Source organism: Stegostoma tigrinum, chromosome 15, assembly GCF_030684315.1.
Source record: "Stegostoma tigrinum isolate sSteTig4 chromosome 15, sSteTig4.hap1, whole genome shotgun sequence".
Lineage (NCBI taxonomy): Eukaryota > Metazoa > Chordata > Chondrichthyes > Orectolobiformes > Stegostomatidae > Stegostoma > Stegostoma tigrinum.
Window position 1 is genome coordinate 34,004,802 of NC_081368.1, and position 18,455 is coordinate 34,023,256.

General features: G+C 41.4%; 1 protein-coding gene across 1 annotated transcript in view; it reads right to left on the bottom strand.

Annotated features, from left to right (window-relative positions):
* zc4h2 (zinc finger, C4H2 domain containing) overlaps positions 1 to 18,455 on the bottom strand; it is a 60,434-nt gene that overhangs the window by 20,054 nt on the left and 21,925 nt on the right. Inside the window, exons 3-5 of the mRNA XM_048544470.2 lie at positions 17,556 to 17,728; positions 11,022 to 11,184; positions 5,019 to 8,510 (exon numbers count right to left, since the gene is read on the bottom strand). Of these exons, the coding sequence (XP_048400427.1) occupies positions 8,397 to 8,510; positions 11,022 to 11,184; positions 17,556 to 17,728 (450 nt within the window). The 3' untranslated portion in view covers positions 5,019 to 8,396. The remainder of the gene's footprint in view (positions 1 to 5,018; positions 8,511 to 11,021; positions 11,185 to 17,555; positions 17,729 to 18,455) is intronic.

Sequence of the window (18,455 nt, forward strand, 5' to 3'; positions counted from 1 at the left end):
AGGTTTGTTCCACTATTGTGTTGGTAGAAGCATGGGCATTATTGTAGCTCTCTTCTGCATCGGTCTGAGGGTTATGGTGAGGTGTCATCAGCCATGTTTAGAGGCATAGCATTTGTCTCACAGCAGCCATCCTCCTGTGGCCCAAAGACTTTGGAAAGAGACAGGAACTTGTGAGTTGTCCATTGTGGCACCTCGCAGGATATCTGGTAGACAATTCCAGTATCCAGTCTTTTGCAATCAAAGATGATCTGGGGATCGATGGAGGGGAAATCTTTTCAGTTGATGAACACTGGGGATTGGTAATGGGGCATTCTCAAGGCTATGTGGATGCAGTTGCCAATGATGATGGCTCAGAATCCCAAAGTACCATGGAATTTTTAAACTTAAATTCCAAAATGTTCCTTTTAAAAGTGCACTGATTACAAACAAAGAGAAGACTGCAGGCGTAATTCAGTGCTGTTTGGTAATATCCTGTTTGGTACCCATGGAATGCTGCACCTGCAGAATGTCAGGGAATTTCAAGCAAAGAGGCAGAGGGTGAGAGAGGAACAGGAAGAGATAATAACAGGCCAAAGCAAGACTTGCTTAAAAACGTCACACGTCTGGCAGCATTTTGAGTGTAATGACCCTTAACTCCATTTTTACTTCAAATATGCTTCCAAAACCTAGGTTCTCCATCAATTTCTGATTTTCTTTCACATCCTCAGCGTCCACAGTTCTTTTGTTTTGTTTTAAAGGTAACAAGAGGCTTACTATCTTCCTCCCATCAAAACATACCACTTCACACATTTTATATGTTTTGACCATCCTTGAAGATACAAAAAACTGACTAAAAATTGACTCCGATCCCATCTGTGCATGCTCGTGAGAGAGGGTGTTGCTAGTGGAAGACAATGTACTAGTGAGCTGAGATTCATATGTGCTAGCCTGGGTTCAAACAGTACTGTACTGCAGAAGTCACAGTTGAAAAACCACCACTCATCACCCTTGTATTGCAAGTAAAGGGATTCTCTCACTCTGAGAGCTCGAAGCCAACTAGCCAGAAAGTCCATCAGAAGGAAATGGGAAAAGAAAGATTCTTTCATTTTGTGTGTTACCAGCTCATCAAAAGAAAACAGAACAAAACAATTTCAAATAACTTGTAAAGCCTAGAGTCCTAAACTATTCAACTATCAATATTCCAGAATTTACCCTTCCCGAACCACCCAGAGAGACTGATCCATGTTTCTTTTAAACATTTTTTTTTTAAATCACATACAATTAGGAATACGAAAGAGGAGAGTTGCATTTCCCTCTTTTTCAAATTTGGGAACTATTCTAATCTCATTTTTGTCAACTCAAGAATGGTGGGTTACATTGGTTTCTTTTGAAACACAAACCCATTTGTACCTGAAGAAAGGCACCCAAAAAGGGGGAATTTTTTTTTTAATTAACCTTGCTGTGACCAACTAAGAGCTGAATGAATTAAGAAGGGAAGCCTGCCCATCCCTCTTTATGCGGGAGCTTGACAATCTGGAAACATGATATTTGGGGAACATTGCCTGAACCTGGTTGTAACAGTCTACCCCATCCTGCAACTGGGAGAAGTCAGCAGCTTGAAAGAATCCCACCGCCCAAGCTGCTTGACTCTTCTCCATGAAGGAAGGGCAGAAGAGGACAACGTCTATGGAGCATTCAGGGTGATGACAGTGGAATTGGACAAAAGCCCAGAGAAACAAGCAGTGAGCTACTGCTGCCCCATAACAGGTTTGACTTTCAGGTCAGGAGTTGGTGTTATCCAGTCCCTCAGAGAAGGAACGGAGGATGGAGAGCCACAGCGAAATGAGGCAAAATTGACTATTAATGAGATACAAATGCGTGAAGATAAGATAGTCACCCACCATTAGTAAGATTCAGAACGTGCCATTTGAACCTTAAGGGATAAATTGGAATATTTTCTAAATGTCAGAAATCTTTTATTTTTCATTCTCGCTTTATTTTTCCAACTTCCTTGGTATTGCCCACGCTGCTCAAGGAATGGGAAAATTCTACTCTCAAACTGTCAGTATTAGGTAATAAAATTGGATAACTTTTTTTATAATTAGGAAGCAGTACAGAATTGTAGGCACAGCTGGCAGCTTGCAATGGAAGTAATGTGCAGACAACTTGAAGTTGCTATCCTGGCTGCATTTCAATCAGCAGGCACAGGTTACCAATACCTCTTACATAATTTGTAAAAGCTCATTTTTCCATCAGAATTCTGCTTAGACCAGAAATTGTATTATGTGCTAGTCTACACTGCGTGGCTATAGCTAAAGGGTGCCCCTTAGTGGTGAAAGGATGCATTGCAGCAATAGTATAAAGAATACGTATCTAATAAGGAGACCAAAACTACTCTGGAAAATTTATTTTGCGTGTATTTATTTGAGTTACTTGTTCGAGCTGGAAATCTCTCCTGACGAAGGGTCACCGGATGTGAAACATTAATTCTGATTTATTCCTCACAGATGCTGCTGGACCTGCTGAATTTTTCCAGCAGCTTCTGTTTTTGTTCCTGATTTATAGCACCTGCAGTACTTACTGTTTTTAATCTCTCCTTACTGTCTATTTGTTAATTTATTACTAATTAATACTTTTTAAAAATGGCATCCAAACCTACCAGGTAAAGGCAAAATGACCATAATCCCAAATGACTGCTCTCGATGACAGGTGGTGTGTTTAGCCTGAGGGTCACCATGCCCCAGTTGAGGGGTAAGGTTGAGAAGGCAGGACCTTCAGAGTAACCTTAAATAGTGTAGGAACTGAAACCATACTGTTGGTGTCACTCTGCATTGGCAAACTCACCCTCCAACCAGCTGAGCTAACAAACCCTCCTTGACCTCATAGAGTTATACAGCACAGAAACAGACTCTTCCATCCAACTTGTCTGTGCTGACCAGACATCTCAATCTGACCTAGTCCTATTTGCCAGCATTTGGCCCATTTCCCTCTAAAGCCTTCCCATTCATATACTTATCCAAAGATGCCTTTTAAATGTTGTAATTTTACCTGCTTCCACCACTTCCTCTGGCAGCTTGTTCCATACACGCACCACCCTCTGAGTGAAAAAGTTACCCCTTAGGTTCTTTTTAAATCTTTCCCCGCTCACCTTAAATCTGTGCCCTTTAGTTTTAGACTCCCCACTCTCGGAAAAAGACCTTGGCTATTGACCCTGTCCATGCCGTCATGATTTTATAAACCTCTATTAGGTCACCCTTCAACTTCTACACAGTTAAAAAGCCTCTCCCTTTTCACTCAAAGCTTCCAGTTCCAGCAACATCTTTGTGATTTTTTTTCTGCACCCTCTCAAGTTTAACAACATCCTTCTTATAGAAGGGCAACCAGAATCATATTCAATATTCTGAAAATAACCTCACCAACTTCCTGTACAGCCAAAACATCATGTTTTCTCATGTTAACTCAGTCAGGTTAGTGAGACACAATTTTCCACACACAAAGCCATGTTTACTATTCCTAATAATGTCCTTGCCTTTCAAAATCCAAGTAAATCCTACTATGCTTTACATAGAATAAATTACTTTAAAACAGTTGCTGCTTCGTAAAGGAAGTGTTCCAATTAAGAGTGACCATTTTTTCAAGGTGCAGGTTGAAAAAGGGTACCTACAAACTGATATTCAAACAGTACCACAGGACCCTTAAAATCCACTTAAACCACTGCACCAGAGAGAAGGGTCCCTACTAGAAGTGTTAACTTTCCTGCTCCTCTGATGCTGCCTGGCCTGCTATGTTCCTCCAGCTCCACACTGTGTTATTTCTCAAAGATAACTTAGATATCAAGATATCATTTACTGTTAAATAATCATTGTGTTTTTTGCTTTTTCCAATGTTTACTTGTGTGGGGTATTTGTTCTGGAGACCTTCGATTAACTTGTAGTTGCGCGTTGAGCACATTGGTAAATCTAACATACAATTGCAGCATCCTCACAGCCTACTTGAAAGAAAACAACCCTTGATCCAATCATCCTGACAAACTACTGACCCATCTCCAACCTCACTTCCCACTCCAAAGGCCTTGGACATGCTATAACAATTCTGTGACTCTGTTGTCTTCCAAACTAATGTCCAACTTTCCAAGAATTCATGTTTGAATTCTTAGTTGACAAGGACGTACAAGGATTCTGTATCGGATCCTGAATCCACTACAGTCAGTTCAGCACTCTAATCAATGCACAACCTGCCCTTTACTCATTTTCCAGAACTCTATGTTCCCTCTAGCTTTTAAAAACAAGATTTTTAGATTACCTAAAATTTTGGTCTCATCATCTTTGTAAGGGGATGGATGTAACTTTTGTCATGATTGACTCCTGGATCTTACAGCTACCAACTTAAAAATGGCAGAACAGATAACCTGGTCTGGTGTATTCCTGTCATTTTCTTCAAGCCATGCTTCAAACTTTGGAAGTTTTCTGACAAAGCTGCAAATTCACACACTGGAAATGATACTGTGCCATTTGTTTTTACATGTGAGGCAAATTCTTAAACAACTGCAACACATGTCTATGAACACTTCCAACAGGAAATATGTTGTGTACCATCTTTGTACCTGTGCATGTAATGACCACTGGCAGGCATGCAAAGAAGGCAGATCATGACGTTAGTAACTGAATGCTTATTTAACATTACGCTGCTGCTTAGGGATCTCCATTCTCTAACCTATACTTTCATAATCATACAGCTGTACACAAATGACATAAAGGCCACTCCCACTAATGCTGCTCTGTAGCACTGCCACTGACCTGGGCTTCACTATATTTGATGGGCCACACCACCATGTCAATTCTTATCATGCCATGTTGCAATCACCAGCCATAACCGCAAGGAATGATTTCAATCACCAGAAATCAACCAGTAAAATGTCTTCACGTTTACGACTTTGGCTTTGGAGATTGACATATGTTGAAAGTGTCACAGAAGCTTCCTGAATATCTGTCATGCAAGTAAAACCTGCAATCTGCCACTTCAGCCCGCTGACCAGGTACCTGGCTAGTTTTAAGTTAACCTCCAACTTTACGAATTAGGTCCAGTCAGGTCTTCACATCAACAGACTCCCTTATTGGCCTTTCATCCCTTGCTCCTTTAAAGCAGAGCCTGAAGACTCATGTACAAGTCATTCAATCCTGAATGTTATTATTTATTTCTGTTCTCATTCGATAGTCCCTCCCTAAGGGAAGAGAAAAAAAAATAGCATTTTACATGGTTTTCAAACATTCCACCTTCTATAAGCACTGTGGTTGGGCAAAGGAATTCCAATGCACTCATTTACAAATTTGAACAATGAGTATAGTACAGATCACTGTGGGGAAGAGTGACAAGAAGTGGCAGCAGGGGCATTTGAAATAGGTGATTAGTGTTATAGCCTGTGATGTTGCTGAATTCAGTACTCTGTAGGACCCAGCTTCAGAAATCTATGGATGAATGATCAAAAGGCTCTCTTTTGGAAGGGACTGTTGCTAACTGCCAAATCATTTCACGAAATTGTGATTAATCAAAACTGCAGGACAGCATGAAATGAACTGCTACTTCACAGTGCCTATTGAAAGGCCTCTGAAGAAGAATCAAAGGTTGACTCCATTCTCAGTAAATAAATGTGCAACTCAGGCAAATGTCTAGAAACCTGTCATGACTAGACTTGTCAAAATTAAGTTTCAATTTGAGATGTGACTACTAAGTTCATACAGCTGTGTATACTATGCTGTGTTCTCAGACTTCTTGTTAGAATATCTTGCAATCCACTGAAGGAAACTGGGAAGGAAATAGCAGAGGTTTGGACCAAGATTAAGGAACCTATGCAAATACACTGTACCAGACAAGTGGACGATAGCCAATGTATCGCTTCCCTTCAAGAGGGGAAGAGGAAAATGCTTAATCTAACTACAAATCAAAACATTGGTCTCATGTCACTTTTAGACCAAGCCTTAGAATCCACAATTTCTTATTAAAGAGTACTTAAGCACAAATTAAACAATATCAAGGAGGCCGGGACGTCGGATGCCTCCAAGGCAGAGATCGACAAATTCTTGATCTCAAAAGGAATCAAGGACTACGGAGAAAGTGCAGGGAAGTGGAGTTGAAATGCCCATCAGCCATGATTTAAATGGCGAGTGGACTTGATGGGCCGAATGACCTTACTCCCACTCCTATGTCTTATGGTCTTATGGTCTTAACAAGACATGGATCTTTTAACAAAAGAATTAATGTACAAATTTGAGTTGTCCATAGAAGTACAAAATGGATGAATGGACTACTTTGTATAAAAGTTTTCAGTTAAGACACATTGTGTGTTTACAAGATTTCAAGATTTTAAATCATATGCCAATACAGGAAGATTAAATGAAGATCTGGATTTGGTTGATGGGTGACTTTATCAAATAGAGACTACTGTGGTAAATGTTAAAAGCGTGGGATCTTAAAGCCATAGATGAGGACACTGAAGTCATATAGTCCCTCAGATTAAAAGGAGGGCACACCATAAAATAAAAACAATGGATAATACTGAAAGCATTTCATTAGATATAATCAAAATATACCTTAAGATAATAGGGATATACATAATACTGAGGAACCAGGAATAAAATGTGCGTTCAGATTAACTGGAAAAAGCTATGAATGAAACAATGGTTGTATGTGGTAGTTACAGTGGGCCTTTTTGTAATATTAGGAGTCAAACAACAATTAAAGATCACATAGAACCTTTGGAAAATTGTGCAGGTCAATTACGTGTGAGGTAATAAATGCTCACTTTGCATCTTTTCACTACTGAAGATAATGCTGGTTTGCCAATGTTGATTGACAGATGCAATGCTAAAATTGAACCAACGGAAATCCACTGTTCTGGCTAGGATTATTGTTGTTAAAGCAGATTGCTCTGCCAATTCTAATGGTATTCACCCTGGAGTACTAAAAGAAATAGTATGTGTTATATCAGCTGCTATCTCAGGTATTTTATTGCTTGTGGAGTTTGAGAATGTTCCATGAACTGGAGAGAGGTCCATATGGTACACATACTTAAAACAGTAGTAAACCTGAACAGGCAATGTGGATTATATTTTCTTTGATGAATGAGCTAGAATCAGCAAGTGTATTTCCATATCTGTGTCTATCTTGCAGAAATAGACTAGACTGTAAAACAGAAATGTGGGGAAGGCACATCTATCAACTTTAAGAACAACAACCTGATTTTTTTTTTTATAACTGAATCTTCTTGTTTTATTTCATGAAAAAACAACCCAGGCTATTTTACACTACAGAATATTATGTACAAGCAAGGATGTATAATGGAATTTGGTTAAGCACCTTAAAATGTGGATTAACAGTGTTTCTCTGCAAATTAATAAACGACGCACAGAAACTCTGGAGTAATTTCTCAAACTTATTTAGACAAGTAATCTATTTTTTCCACTCTATTCAGCCTTGCTGTGCACAATACAACTATAAAAACATCAAGTAATGTATTTATATGAATTTGTTCTGCTTAGTATCCAAGTTTATTAAAATATTAAAATAATCTAGACACCAGATGTAGCACCTTTCATTTCTTCGGGATGTCCCACAGTGCTTTACAGCAAGTGAAATATTTTCTAAGTGTAGTCACCGTTGCAATGTATGAAATGCAATGCAACTTGCAGACAAGGTTCCACAGGCAGCAATCAGGTAATTACCACGTTTCATGATGTTGATTCAGGAATAAATATTGGTCAAGAGACCCCTGTACATTAATGTCATTAAATTACTTCCATCCATCTGAAGAGAGCCTCAGCATAAATTCTCAACTTAAAATATATCAGCCCCAACACATCTGTGGAGTGAAGTCTGACTCCCAAACTCTGACTTCAGGAGTATATGCTCTATTACTGAGCCACCATCAACAATTTAGTTTCAATCAATCATGTTATACAGTGATTTGTTAATTTAGCACTGTATAATTTCTAGGCTTTACTCCAAGCAATAAATGCTTTCTCTTCTAAAGTGGTAACTAATGCGCAGCTTTTAAATTTGTTTTTTTTTGCTGTTCAGCAAACTATACAACCATGGTACGGCTTAATGGACATCTGAGCCTTAATACATCCGTATCAACATTTCAGCCCAGGTAGTGTTCCATAACTATTTTTAGTATTTTCCCTTGGGTTAATTAAATATCGGTTAGCTTTTATGTTTAACAGATTCTATTCTACTACCTGAAATACAATATTTTGGATAAGTTGCTGTTGGCACACAAAGGATTTATTTTTCTAAAAGCAAAATACAATTTTGTGCTTACAACAATTGAAAACATAAAACTACTACGTAACACCATTTTACGCTTGAGTAACATTGCCACATTTAAACCTTAGTTAACTTGTGCACATTCAATGGAGTTATTACTCATCTTGTTTTCTCTTGGGTTTTTTTGGATTACGAGATCTGCTTTTTGCTTTACAAAGAGGGCAGATAGGTGCATTCCGATGGATTTGTTGATGACAAGACAAGCAAGCCTGTGGATACAAAGAGAAAGTAGTCATTAACTGCACACAGAGCAACATAGGCATTGGTATAAGAACTAGTGTTGCCGTGTGGTTGTGTTGTAACTAACATAAGAAAGAAAACCTAAAACCACATGATGGACTAGATGTAATACTCACTTCAAACTAACCCCAAAATTGCTACCATTTGCCACAGACTTGCAATCACTAACACATCAATGTGATCAGGTCGAAATGCTCTCTCAGACATAATGCAGATACTAAAGAACAAAACCCATAACTGTATATTTTTTCAGCTAAAGTGAACATATTATACAATGCTCACATTCTCACCAGCCTTCCTCAATTTGTATTCGACACCTAAATGCTACAGGCATTTTTCCTTTGTCCCACTGATCTGGGATAATCACTGAGACAAGTGGAAGATGATGATGACAAAGCTGAGAGTATGTGATGGCTTGCCCTCGTTTCTACAAAAAGGCAAACAATCAGTTCATTTTCTCCAGAATTGGTGTCAGAAATATTCCAAAGTAGAGTTGTAGCAAACTCGAAGTATTAACTGTATTTCTTTCACCGCAGGTGCTGCCAGACTTGCTGAGCTTCTCCAGAAATTTCATTTTTTATATCTGCATCTTCTAACATTGATAAACCCTTCCTCCATATCTCATTAACACCTGTATTTCCTCCATATCCCAATAACATCAGGCGGTATGTGGCAAAATTATAAACCCCAGGGAAATATCGCTGACTGAACTAATCTACTGTGCGTTCATAATTCACTGGGTCCAGATGGACTTCACCCTGGGATGTTAAAAGAAGTGGCCAACAAAGTAGGTAGTAGATGCATTGGTGTTAATTGCTAGATTCTGAAAAGTTGTCATTAGGCAAACATAGCCCATGTATTCAAGAAAGGATAGAAGCAGAGTATTACTTAAATTATGAATGGCTGCAGAATTCTGAATGTAGTGATTCTAATGAGGTCAGCCAGGTTGACCTCATAGAATGTGTTCCATGCTTGGGGCTGTTAATTTGGTCCATCAGGGAACCCTGGCTGACAGATAAGAACAGGAGTGCCAGCCATCCTGTTCACTCTGACAGCTGGCTCTGAGGGAGCTGGATCAGTGTCAAGGACTCTACACATGTAAACAAAAGGTGACTTGGTGACAGGATACCCGCCTCTGTGAAGTTATTTCACTGAGGAGCAGCGGAATCTCAGTGTTCTAGTTCATGAGTCATAAAATGTTAGGATGCAGGTATAACAAGTGATTAGCAAGGCTAATGGAATGTATTTTTTTTATGAGCGGAATTGGACATAAAAGAAAGGATATTATGCTTCGATATGTCAGACATAGGTGAGCTCACATCTCAAAAGCCATGTTACGTTTTCGAGGATTGTTCATGCAAAATCCACTTAGTGGTATAATGAATTGGTATATGCCAAGGGCACTATCCCTCTCTCTGGAGTTGGCCCCTGAGAGATACTCACCTCTTCCCACAATCTCAGCAATTCAACTCTGGATATGAAGGTCCATTCCTGAACTGCCACCAATTAAGGGCCTTAAGAGGCCAATTAATGGCTACTTAAGGGTCTCAGCCCACAATCAGCCAAATTACCTGCATTCTCAGCAGGCAGGCCATCCCAGTAGGGGAAGCAGCAACTCTTCTTGCCTGCTGGGTTTAAGTGGATGGGGGTCTCCATTTGCCCCTGTCTGGGGGAAATCAGAGATGGGAACAGAGGGCTAACTGCCAAAAACCAGCACCCAAAATATTGCTTCCAACTATGTTAACTTCCCTGCCTCCCTTTTCACTGTGTTGCTCCCACTCCATGAGCTCTCCGCCAAAAGCCTGATCACCATATGTCCCTTCATAGCTATATGGATTCAGCCTCCAACAATGCTCTCCATCAACCAGCAGCTTCACGTCAGGCAAGGCTCCTGATTGGATGAGAAACTTACCAGGCAGCACGTAACTACCAGATTGGTCCTTGATCCAACAAGCTTTCTCACTTTTGTGTACAACAAGTCAATCACTCCTGATCTGCTCCAACAATTAGTGCACAGAACACTAAATCCCAGCTCAAAACATAGATTAAGATGCATTTGGACTGCCAGCTATAAATCACATAATTCACATTTAACATGACAAAGACAGCAATAATTATTCATCTACAGCTAAGTATGATATTTAAAATGCACTTTTATTGGCAATTACTAATAATTATTACATTACAAGATTGCAGTCAAATCATTTAAACTAACAAAATGTTCAAAATTTTCAGACAATTACTTAGAATGTGGTTTTCAACAGAATGTGAGTTTTACTGTAGTCAGCTCAAGTTTAGAGAGATGCAGGGATCTGCCATACCTAGATTGTCTTTGATGTGCATCGGTATTGGGACTGGGATCGAAACACCCGGGCATTTTATAATATAAAAAAAAAGGACTGACACAATGGCTGCACTGCCAAACAGCATTTGAACAATGGTTTTAGACAAAATAGTCAAAAAGCTTTGATCAGTTTTACCTTCATAGGAGGTGGTTGCTGTCGGAATGTGGCCGTTTGCCGAGCATCCTGTTTCCTGGCCACCTGAAGTTGCTGGGCAGCGGCAGCAGCTGCTGCAAGTGACTCTGGGACAGGTGGTTCCTGAGGTTCTGTCTGCCATTCTGCTTTCTGCTTCTCAAAGTAACTGAACAGCAAAAACATTGAAATCCTTACTGACCATCATCAATGGTCCTTGGGTATCATTGGTGGTTAGTGAAAGACTTATATATTTGCAATCATCCAAACATTCAGGCTGTTATTAATTCTGGGCTGGTTTTCCTCCGCACTACATTATTTAGCATTTTATCTTCCACACATGAAATGTTCAAAAGCATTAGGCATATTTCTACCTAAAGTCAAATTCACCTAACTCTTAAAGACACAAACTCTTGCTGAAATATACCTCTATGGCAACTAGCAACCCCCAGTACTACAATCAAAAGACCCTTCAACCAACTACAACTTTTGTCCGTATGTATATTGCCTCAACATCCTAAGGGAAGCCTCGAAAGTGGATGCTGAGAACCCATTCAGAAGGAAAAAAACTGTACCTGATCCAGGCTTTGTCCAAATTCTCTGCATGTCCTTATCGTCATAGACAACATTCAAAAGCAGAAGCCCTAACTATCCCCTGCCTTATGCCCCACGCACAGAGGTCAGTTAAAATATTCCAAGTGTTGTCCTGCTTGCAATTAGCTAATTCTGGACCAGGAAAGTGATGTGGGAATTTCTTATCCATGCAGCTTCATATGATATTTGGCAAGACAACATACCAAGTTGTTAAGAATCATTTGAGGCAGATTTTGGACAAATGCTACGACTGTTATGGCACTGCACAGTAAAATTAGCTTTGTATTTCTACTCATTCATTGCTATTGCACTCGACTTAAAAGTACTGCAAATAATGTTCTAAACATAGAGAAACACTCTTATAAATTTCACAGAAGCAATGAACGGCTATGGGGTATGTACAAGTGGACACACCGTGCCCAAGACTAATCTAATCCCACTATAGCAGGTAAAATTTGAATTCAATAAAATCAGAAATTAAAAAGCTGACCAATTGGCAGCAATGTAATAGCTATCAATTATTGTTATAATCATCTGTTTCACTAATGTCCTTATCTGGTCTGGCCTACATGTAACTCCAGACCCACAACAGTGGTCAACTATCAGCTGCCCTCAAAGTAAAACATAGCAAGTCACTCAGTCTTATAGAACATAGAACAATACAGCGCAGAACAGACTCTTCGGCCCTCGATGTTGCGCCGACCTGTGAACTAATCTAAGCCCCTCCCCCTACACTATCCCATCATTATCCATTTGCTTATCCAAGGACTGTTTAAATGCCCCGAATGTGGCTGAGTTAACAACATTGGCAGGCAGGGTGTTCCACGCCCTTACCACTCTCTGAGTAAAGAACCTGCCTCTGACATTTTTCTTAAATCTATCACCCCTCAATTTGTAGCTATGCCCCCTTGTACAAGCTGAAGTCATCATCCTCGGAAAAAGACTCTCACTGTCCACCCTATCTAACCCTCTGCCTAATCCTAATCATGCTACTACAAATAAAACACTCGAAACAAAGGAATGATGGACCAGCCAGCTTTAACCAGGATATGAGAAATAATAAACACAGCTTTATCAACCTGCCAAGTTCTCCTCACAAATATCTAGGGTTCATTCTAAAATTGAGAAAAGTGTCCCACAGACACAATAGCCTGATATAATCATACTCCAGGATCACACCTTACAATGTCCCAGAAACCACCATCACTGGCTATGTCCTGTCCCATAAGCAGGTCAGAACCAACACACTATACTGTCAGGAAGGAATTGTCTCATGGTCCTCAACTCCAGCCCTGATAAAGCCTTGTGGCACCAAACCAAACAAGAGCAAAAGTGGCTACAGCTGATTACCAACAACTGCACCCATCCCTGCCCCCGCCTCCAGTAATGAATCTCTCTAGTTCCTCCATGCTGAGTGCCACTTGGAGAAAGCACTGAGAGCAGCAAGTGCCTCTGGGCAGACTTCAACACCCATTACCAAGAGTGACTCAGCAACACCATTACTGATGGAGTTGGCTGAGATATAAAGGACATAGCCACTAAATTTGGGCAGTAGCAGGTGGTAAGGAACTAACAAGAGGAATAAGATAACAAAGTGTGAAGCTAGATGAACACAGCAGGCCAAGCAGCATCTCAGAAGCACAAAAACAGACGTTTCGGGCCTAGACGCTTCATCAGAGAGGGGGATGGGAAGACGGTTCTGAAATAAATAAGGAGAGAGGGGGAGGTGGACCGAAGGTGGATAGAGGAGAAGATAGGTGGAGAGGAGAGTATAGGTGGGGAGGTGGGGAGGGGATAGGTCAGTCCGGGGAGGACGGACCGGTCAAGGAGGTGGGATGAGGTTAGTAGGTAGGAAATAAAGGTGCGGCTTGAGGTGGGAGGAGGGGATAGGTGAGAGGAAGAACAGGTTAGGGAGGCAGAGACAAGCTGGGCTGGCTTTGTGATGCAGTGGGGGGAGGGGATGAACTGGGCTGGTTTTGGGATGCAGTGGGGGAAGAGGCGATTTTGAAGCTTGGGAAGTCCACATTGATACCATTGGGCTGCAGGGTTCCCAAGCAGAATACGAGTTGCTGTTCCTGCAACCTTCGGGTGGCATCATTGTGGCACTGCAGGAGGCCCATGATGGACATGTCGTCTAAGGACTGGGAGGTGCAGTTGTTTATTGCGAACTGAGCGGAGGTGTTCTGCAACTTGGATTCTCCAGCATCTCCAGTTCCCATTATCTCTGATAACAAGAGAAATAAGTCTTCTTGCACCTGTCCTCACCAATCTAACTATTGAAAGGTGCAAATGTCCATGACAGTGTCAGTAGAAGCAATCACCATGGGCAATCCTTGTGTAAACAAAGTCCCTTCTCACCCTGAGAATACCTCTTTCAGGTTGTGTGGTACTACCACAAGCTCAATGGTACATACATCAAACTGCTCTAGCAACTAAAATTTGGGCATCCACAAGGTAAGCTAAAAGCAGCAGCAGAATTGTATTCAAACAAAATCTATAAACTCAGTCTGGCATACCTCCCATTCCATGATTACCATTGAACGAGCGGTTCATCTCTGGTTCAGGAGAGGACAGAGTGACTGTCCTTACCATCAAGGCAACATTTGAACAAATGTGGCATCAGACAGCCCTGGCATAATTGAAATCAATGGGAATCAGGAGACCAACATTCCACTAGTTGGAGTCATTCCTAGCCCAAAGGAAATTGGCTGTTGGAGGTCAGTCATTTCAGCTCTAGGACATCAGTGCAGAACTTGGACTATATCCAGGCTTGAGTTGTCAAGTGGCAAATAACATTCATGCTACACAATGGTCAGGCAATGGCCATCTCCAACAATAGACAATCTAACCATTGACCCTTGACAATCAATATCATTACAACACTGAATCACTCACAGTCAACTTCCTGATGGTTACTATAGACCAGAAACTGGGCTGGACCAGCTATACAAATACTGTGGTTATAACAGTCGGTCAGAGGCTGATAATTCGTTGGTGAATAACTCACCTTCAGACTCTCCAAAGGCTTTCCACTACCTACAAGGCACAAGTGTGGAGTGTGATGGAGTATTCCCCATTTGCCTGGATGTTTACAGCTCCAAAAATATTCATGAAGCCTGACACCATCACCACATCGTCAAACATTCAATACTTTCACCTCTGATGAACAGTAGCAACATGTACCACCTATAAGATGCAATTCCAAAATTAACAGTACTTTCCAAGGTCACAACCATAGCCAACTGGAAGAACAAAAACTTAAGAACAAAACTAGGTTAGAATTTTGCTATCATTTGGCTAAGCGTCAATTTTAGTAAGTTTCATGGAGGGTTTCTCTCACCTGTCTTCCCTATGTCACTTAATTACGTATGTACCATTTCCCATGGTAGTCCACTTGTCATAGCTTCCCAATCACCACAGCTGCAGGGACCTCCTTAGACTCACAGCACCATATTCAAAATGCAGGTCAACCAGCTGGCAGTCTGGAGCACCCCTGCACCAATCTCTGTCAACTGGCCCAGAGGTTCTAGACAAAGGGAAACCAGCATCCTACTTTGTCAATGAAAACCTCATGGTCCTGATGGGATGAAATGATGCTGAGGAGGGCTATCCTCTTCCCTCAGAGCCAACAGAGGAGATCACGGCCTGAGACCCTGCCAACTTGGTGCATGGTTGCCACACAGGTTGGTGCAGTCTTCACATTCCTGAGGCATGTCCTGCAAAGCAGGAAGGTCAATGACCTTCTTTGCTCTGTGAGGCTAAGTGCCATCAGCTTGTTTCTGCTACTACAACACAAACTGTATCTCTGCTACTGCACCCACCACCCAGAAAGCTCATAAATCTAGCACTCTTGCTATCAAATACATCACCTTCCCTCATTCTCACCCACCAAACTCACCCCACCTATTAACCCTGCATGGTTTCTGTACTGCCTATTCAGTCAGCACATGTTACCACCCACACCAACAGCTGTAGGAGCAACAGGCAGGTTTGTTGGGCATTGGGTAAACTGATTTGAAGCCTGGAGGACTCCAAATGCTATTTGCACCATGCTGCCTCTGGCATGAGTGTGTCTGGCTGCCCCTGTGGACAATTTGGTTGCTGTCAATGGGAGGTAGGTCCACCACAGTCAGTATCTGCTGGCTATTAGCACAGACCTGCACGTCTTCATTTCAGCCAGTGGTGTGCAGCACCAACAGTAAGGTGACAGGAAAACGGGGAATCTTGACCCCTCTCCAGGTGTCCCTTCCACACACGGAGCCAGGGAGGAGGAGATCTGGGAATTCAAGCTGCCTCCAGGGCCTAAGCACGCAACATGCCTAATCCCTCTGGGAACAAATACCCTTGGGACTGCCTGACCGAATCCTGAAGGCTAATGGGCTACACTCAAGGGCAAGCACATTCCACACCAGCTACCGACACTGGTACTCCAATGAGACATAGTAGGAGGGCCGTTGGTGCCATGAGTGTCGCTTCATGATTACATTTGTACAGTTATGCCCATTTTTCTTCATCAGCAATGTGAGCAAATGTCTTTCTAGCCACAACCACTAGACTAAAGGTTCAGAGCCAACTTTAGTGCTGAAACAGGGTTTATGGTCCAATGTGTAAGGTGAGCAGCTCCTGCACTATGTGCTGCTTACAGAACCTTGGAAGGTCACTTGTTACTTTGGCAACCAGGGTTAATCTTTACAGGATGCAATATATTGCTTGTCATCACTACCTTTAATGAGATTAATGACTGATATTGCATAATGTGGTCAAGCATGCTTGGGGCCAGGGTGTGGACACTACATAGTAGGACAGGGCGTAAGGCTCATACACAGAGTTTCATTCTCACAGGTCTCTTTCACCTGAACTGTATTGGTATCTGTTTAACGCTACTGCCCTTTGAAGGGTTTCACATTGCACAAAAGTGGAGTTCCTTTTTTCACAGAATGAAACATTTACTCCAAACACACTCGGTGTGCAGTCATTTCCTTCCTCATTGTGCACTTGCTATTTACATCACTATGCTAAAAAACCAAAATTACACTTCACACAGTGAGTCTCAGACATAGCTCCTCAGTCTGGGATATAGCCCTCCCCATCAACCCCATTGGTTTTACTGTTCCCCACATTCCACACAACCTGTTTATTTCACTGTTCCTGTCCGCACTTTACCCCCAATCCCCATATATAATGAGTCCTCACACCGGATAGAGTTGTGTACTGTGCCCCCATCAAATCCAGGATCACTGAGGATGAGACAGATCACCCCCCACCACTCTCTCCATTTACCTCTATTCCTCCCATATTCTATTGTCTCATCTCCTAACAAACTGAATTGTATTCCTCCAAAATCACAAGTTATCCCTCTGCATCCCACCACACTGATTCCAATCCCTACAATTGAGTTCCCCAGCTAAACATCAGTGCCCACCAATACAATCTATTTTTAACTTTTAGTGGATAGACTCCCAGGTCTGACTGTGGCCCACTCCGTTCACAGACTTGGAGGGACAGCTCCAACTGAAGACTGACATCTGTGCCACTCCAGAATGACACATCATGGATCCCAGGGCTGGATGCTCTGATTCATAGCATTGACTGTGGCCCATTCTCTAGATTGTAGACATACAGACTGCCTGCTAATGCCCACATCATTCAGTGTCTGGGAAGATTCTGTCCATTATTACAAACAAAACCTTGTGAGAATAATAAAGGGTTGTTGATCAGTAGACTGACAACTTTTTGATCTAACAAGGAAACATGTTTTACAGAAAATCTGCAAACACTATACATTCTTGGTATATCTAAAGTGAGGTCATCAACTGAAAAGAGATATTTGTTCTCTGGGCCCATGTCCCATTTAGATTAGATTCACCAAATCTGTTACACCAGTAACAAACAGATGAAACAATACAAGCCCAGACATTGTACACCTCTCAGATCATAAATACTTACTCCAGAGACAGCTTTTCTTCTTCCTCACACAACTCTGGTAGCCTTTGCAAACCTAAAGTCATTCTTAAAGCATCCACATGTTCTTTAAGAGGTTTGTATTCCTCATGCAAGCGTCTTGTAGATTCAAGCAACTTATTTAAATCATTTTCAGATTGTTTTATTGTGTTTTCCATCTACAAAGGAGGAGAGAATCTATTACTTAAGTAAACGAATCAACTTCTTTCCCTCCACTCCCGTAATTCTTACAGGTATAAAACAAACGAATTTGTGATATATATCTCTACAAAGTGTTGTAGCTCTGCCTTACCTGCTGTCTAAACATACATTTTCCAGCAGCGTCATTAGATAGCCATCCTCTAAAACACCAAGACAGTAGACCAAATATCAACACTTTTACCACAGCCTAAGATAACGTCCATTGTCATCAGAATATAGAATGACAGCTAGTGTTAGGTGCTTTCTCATTTGGCATGGCCCATACTCCGTGCTTTCTGACAGTCAATCTTTGGGCTGGATTGTCTCCTTCTGACATTGAGAGAACTCACAATGGCCCCCCCAGACTGGAGGACTGGGCAGAATTTTAACCTCACCAAGCTTTGCCAATGGATAGCAATTTCTCCAGGGCAGAAAAAGTGGCAGATCAGAACCTGATTTTCACATAAAGTGACAGTAGGATCACCATTTACATACTAACTACAAATGGGATTTTTTTTCTGACACTGGTATCTTTGTTGAGATGAGTGGTTTCCTGAAGTTTCTGGGAGCTGCGAGAGGTAAGTTAAATTTGTGAAGCTTGTGGAAGCCTGCTGTGAAGTCACTTAACTGGTCAGTTTAAAAAGGGATTACCAACTTCAAATGTCATAATGTGAAAGGTCTAAGCTAAATTTGCCACAGTCTGAC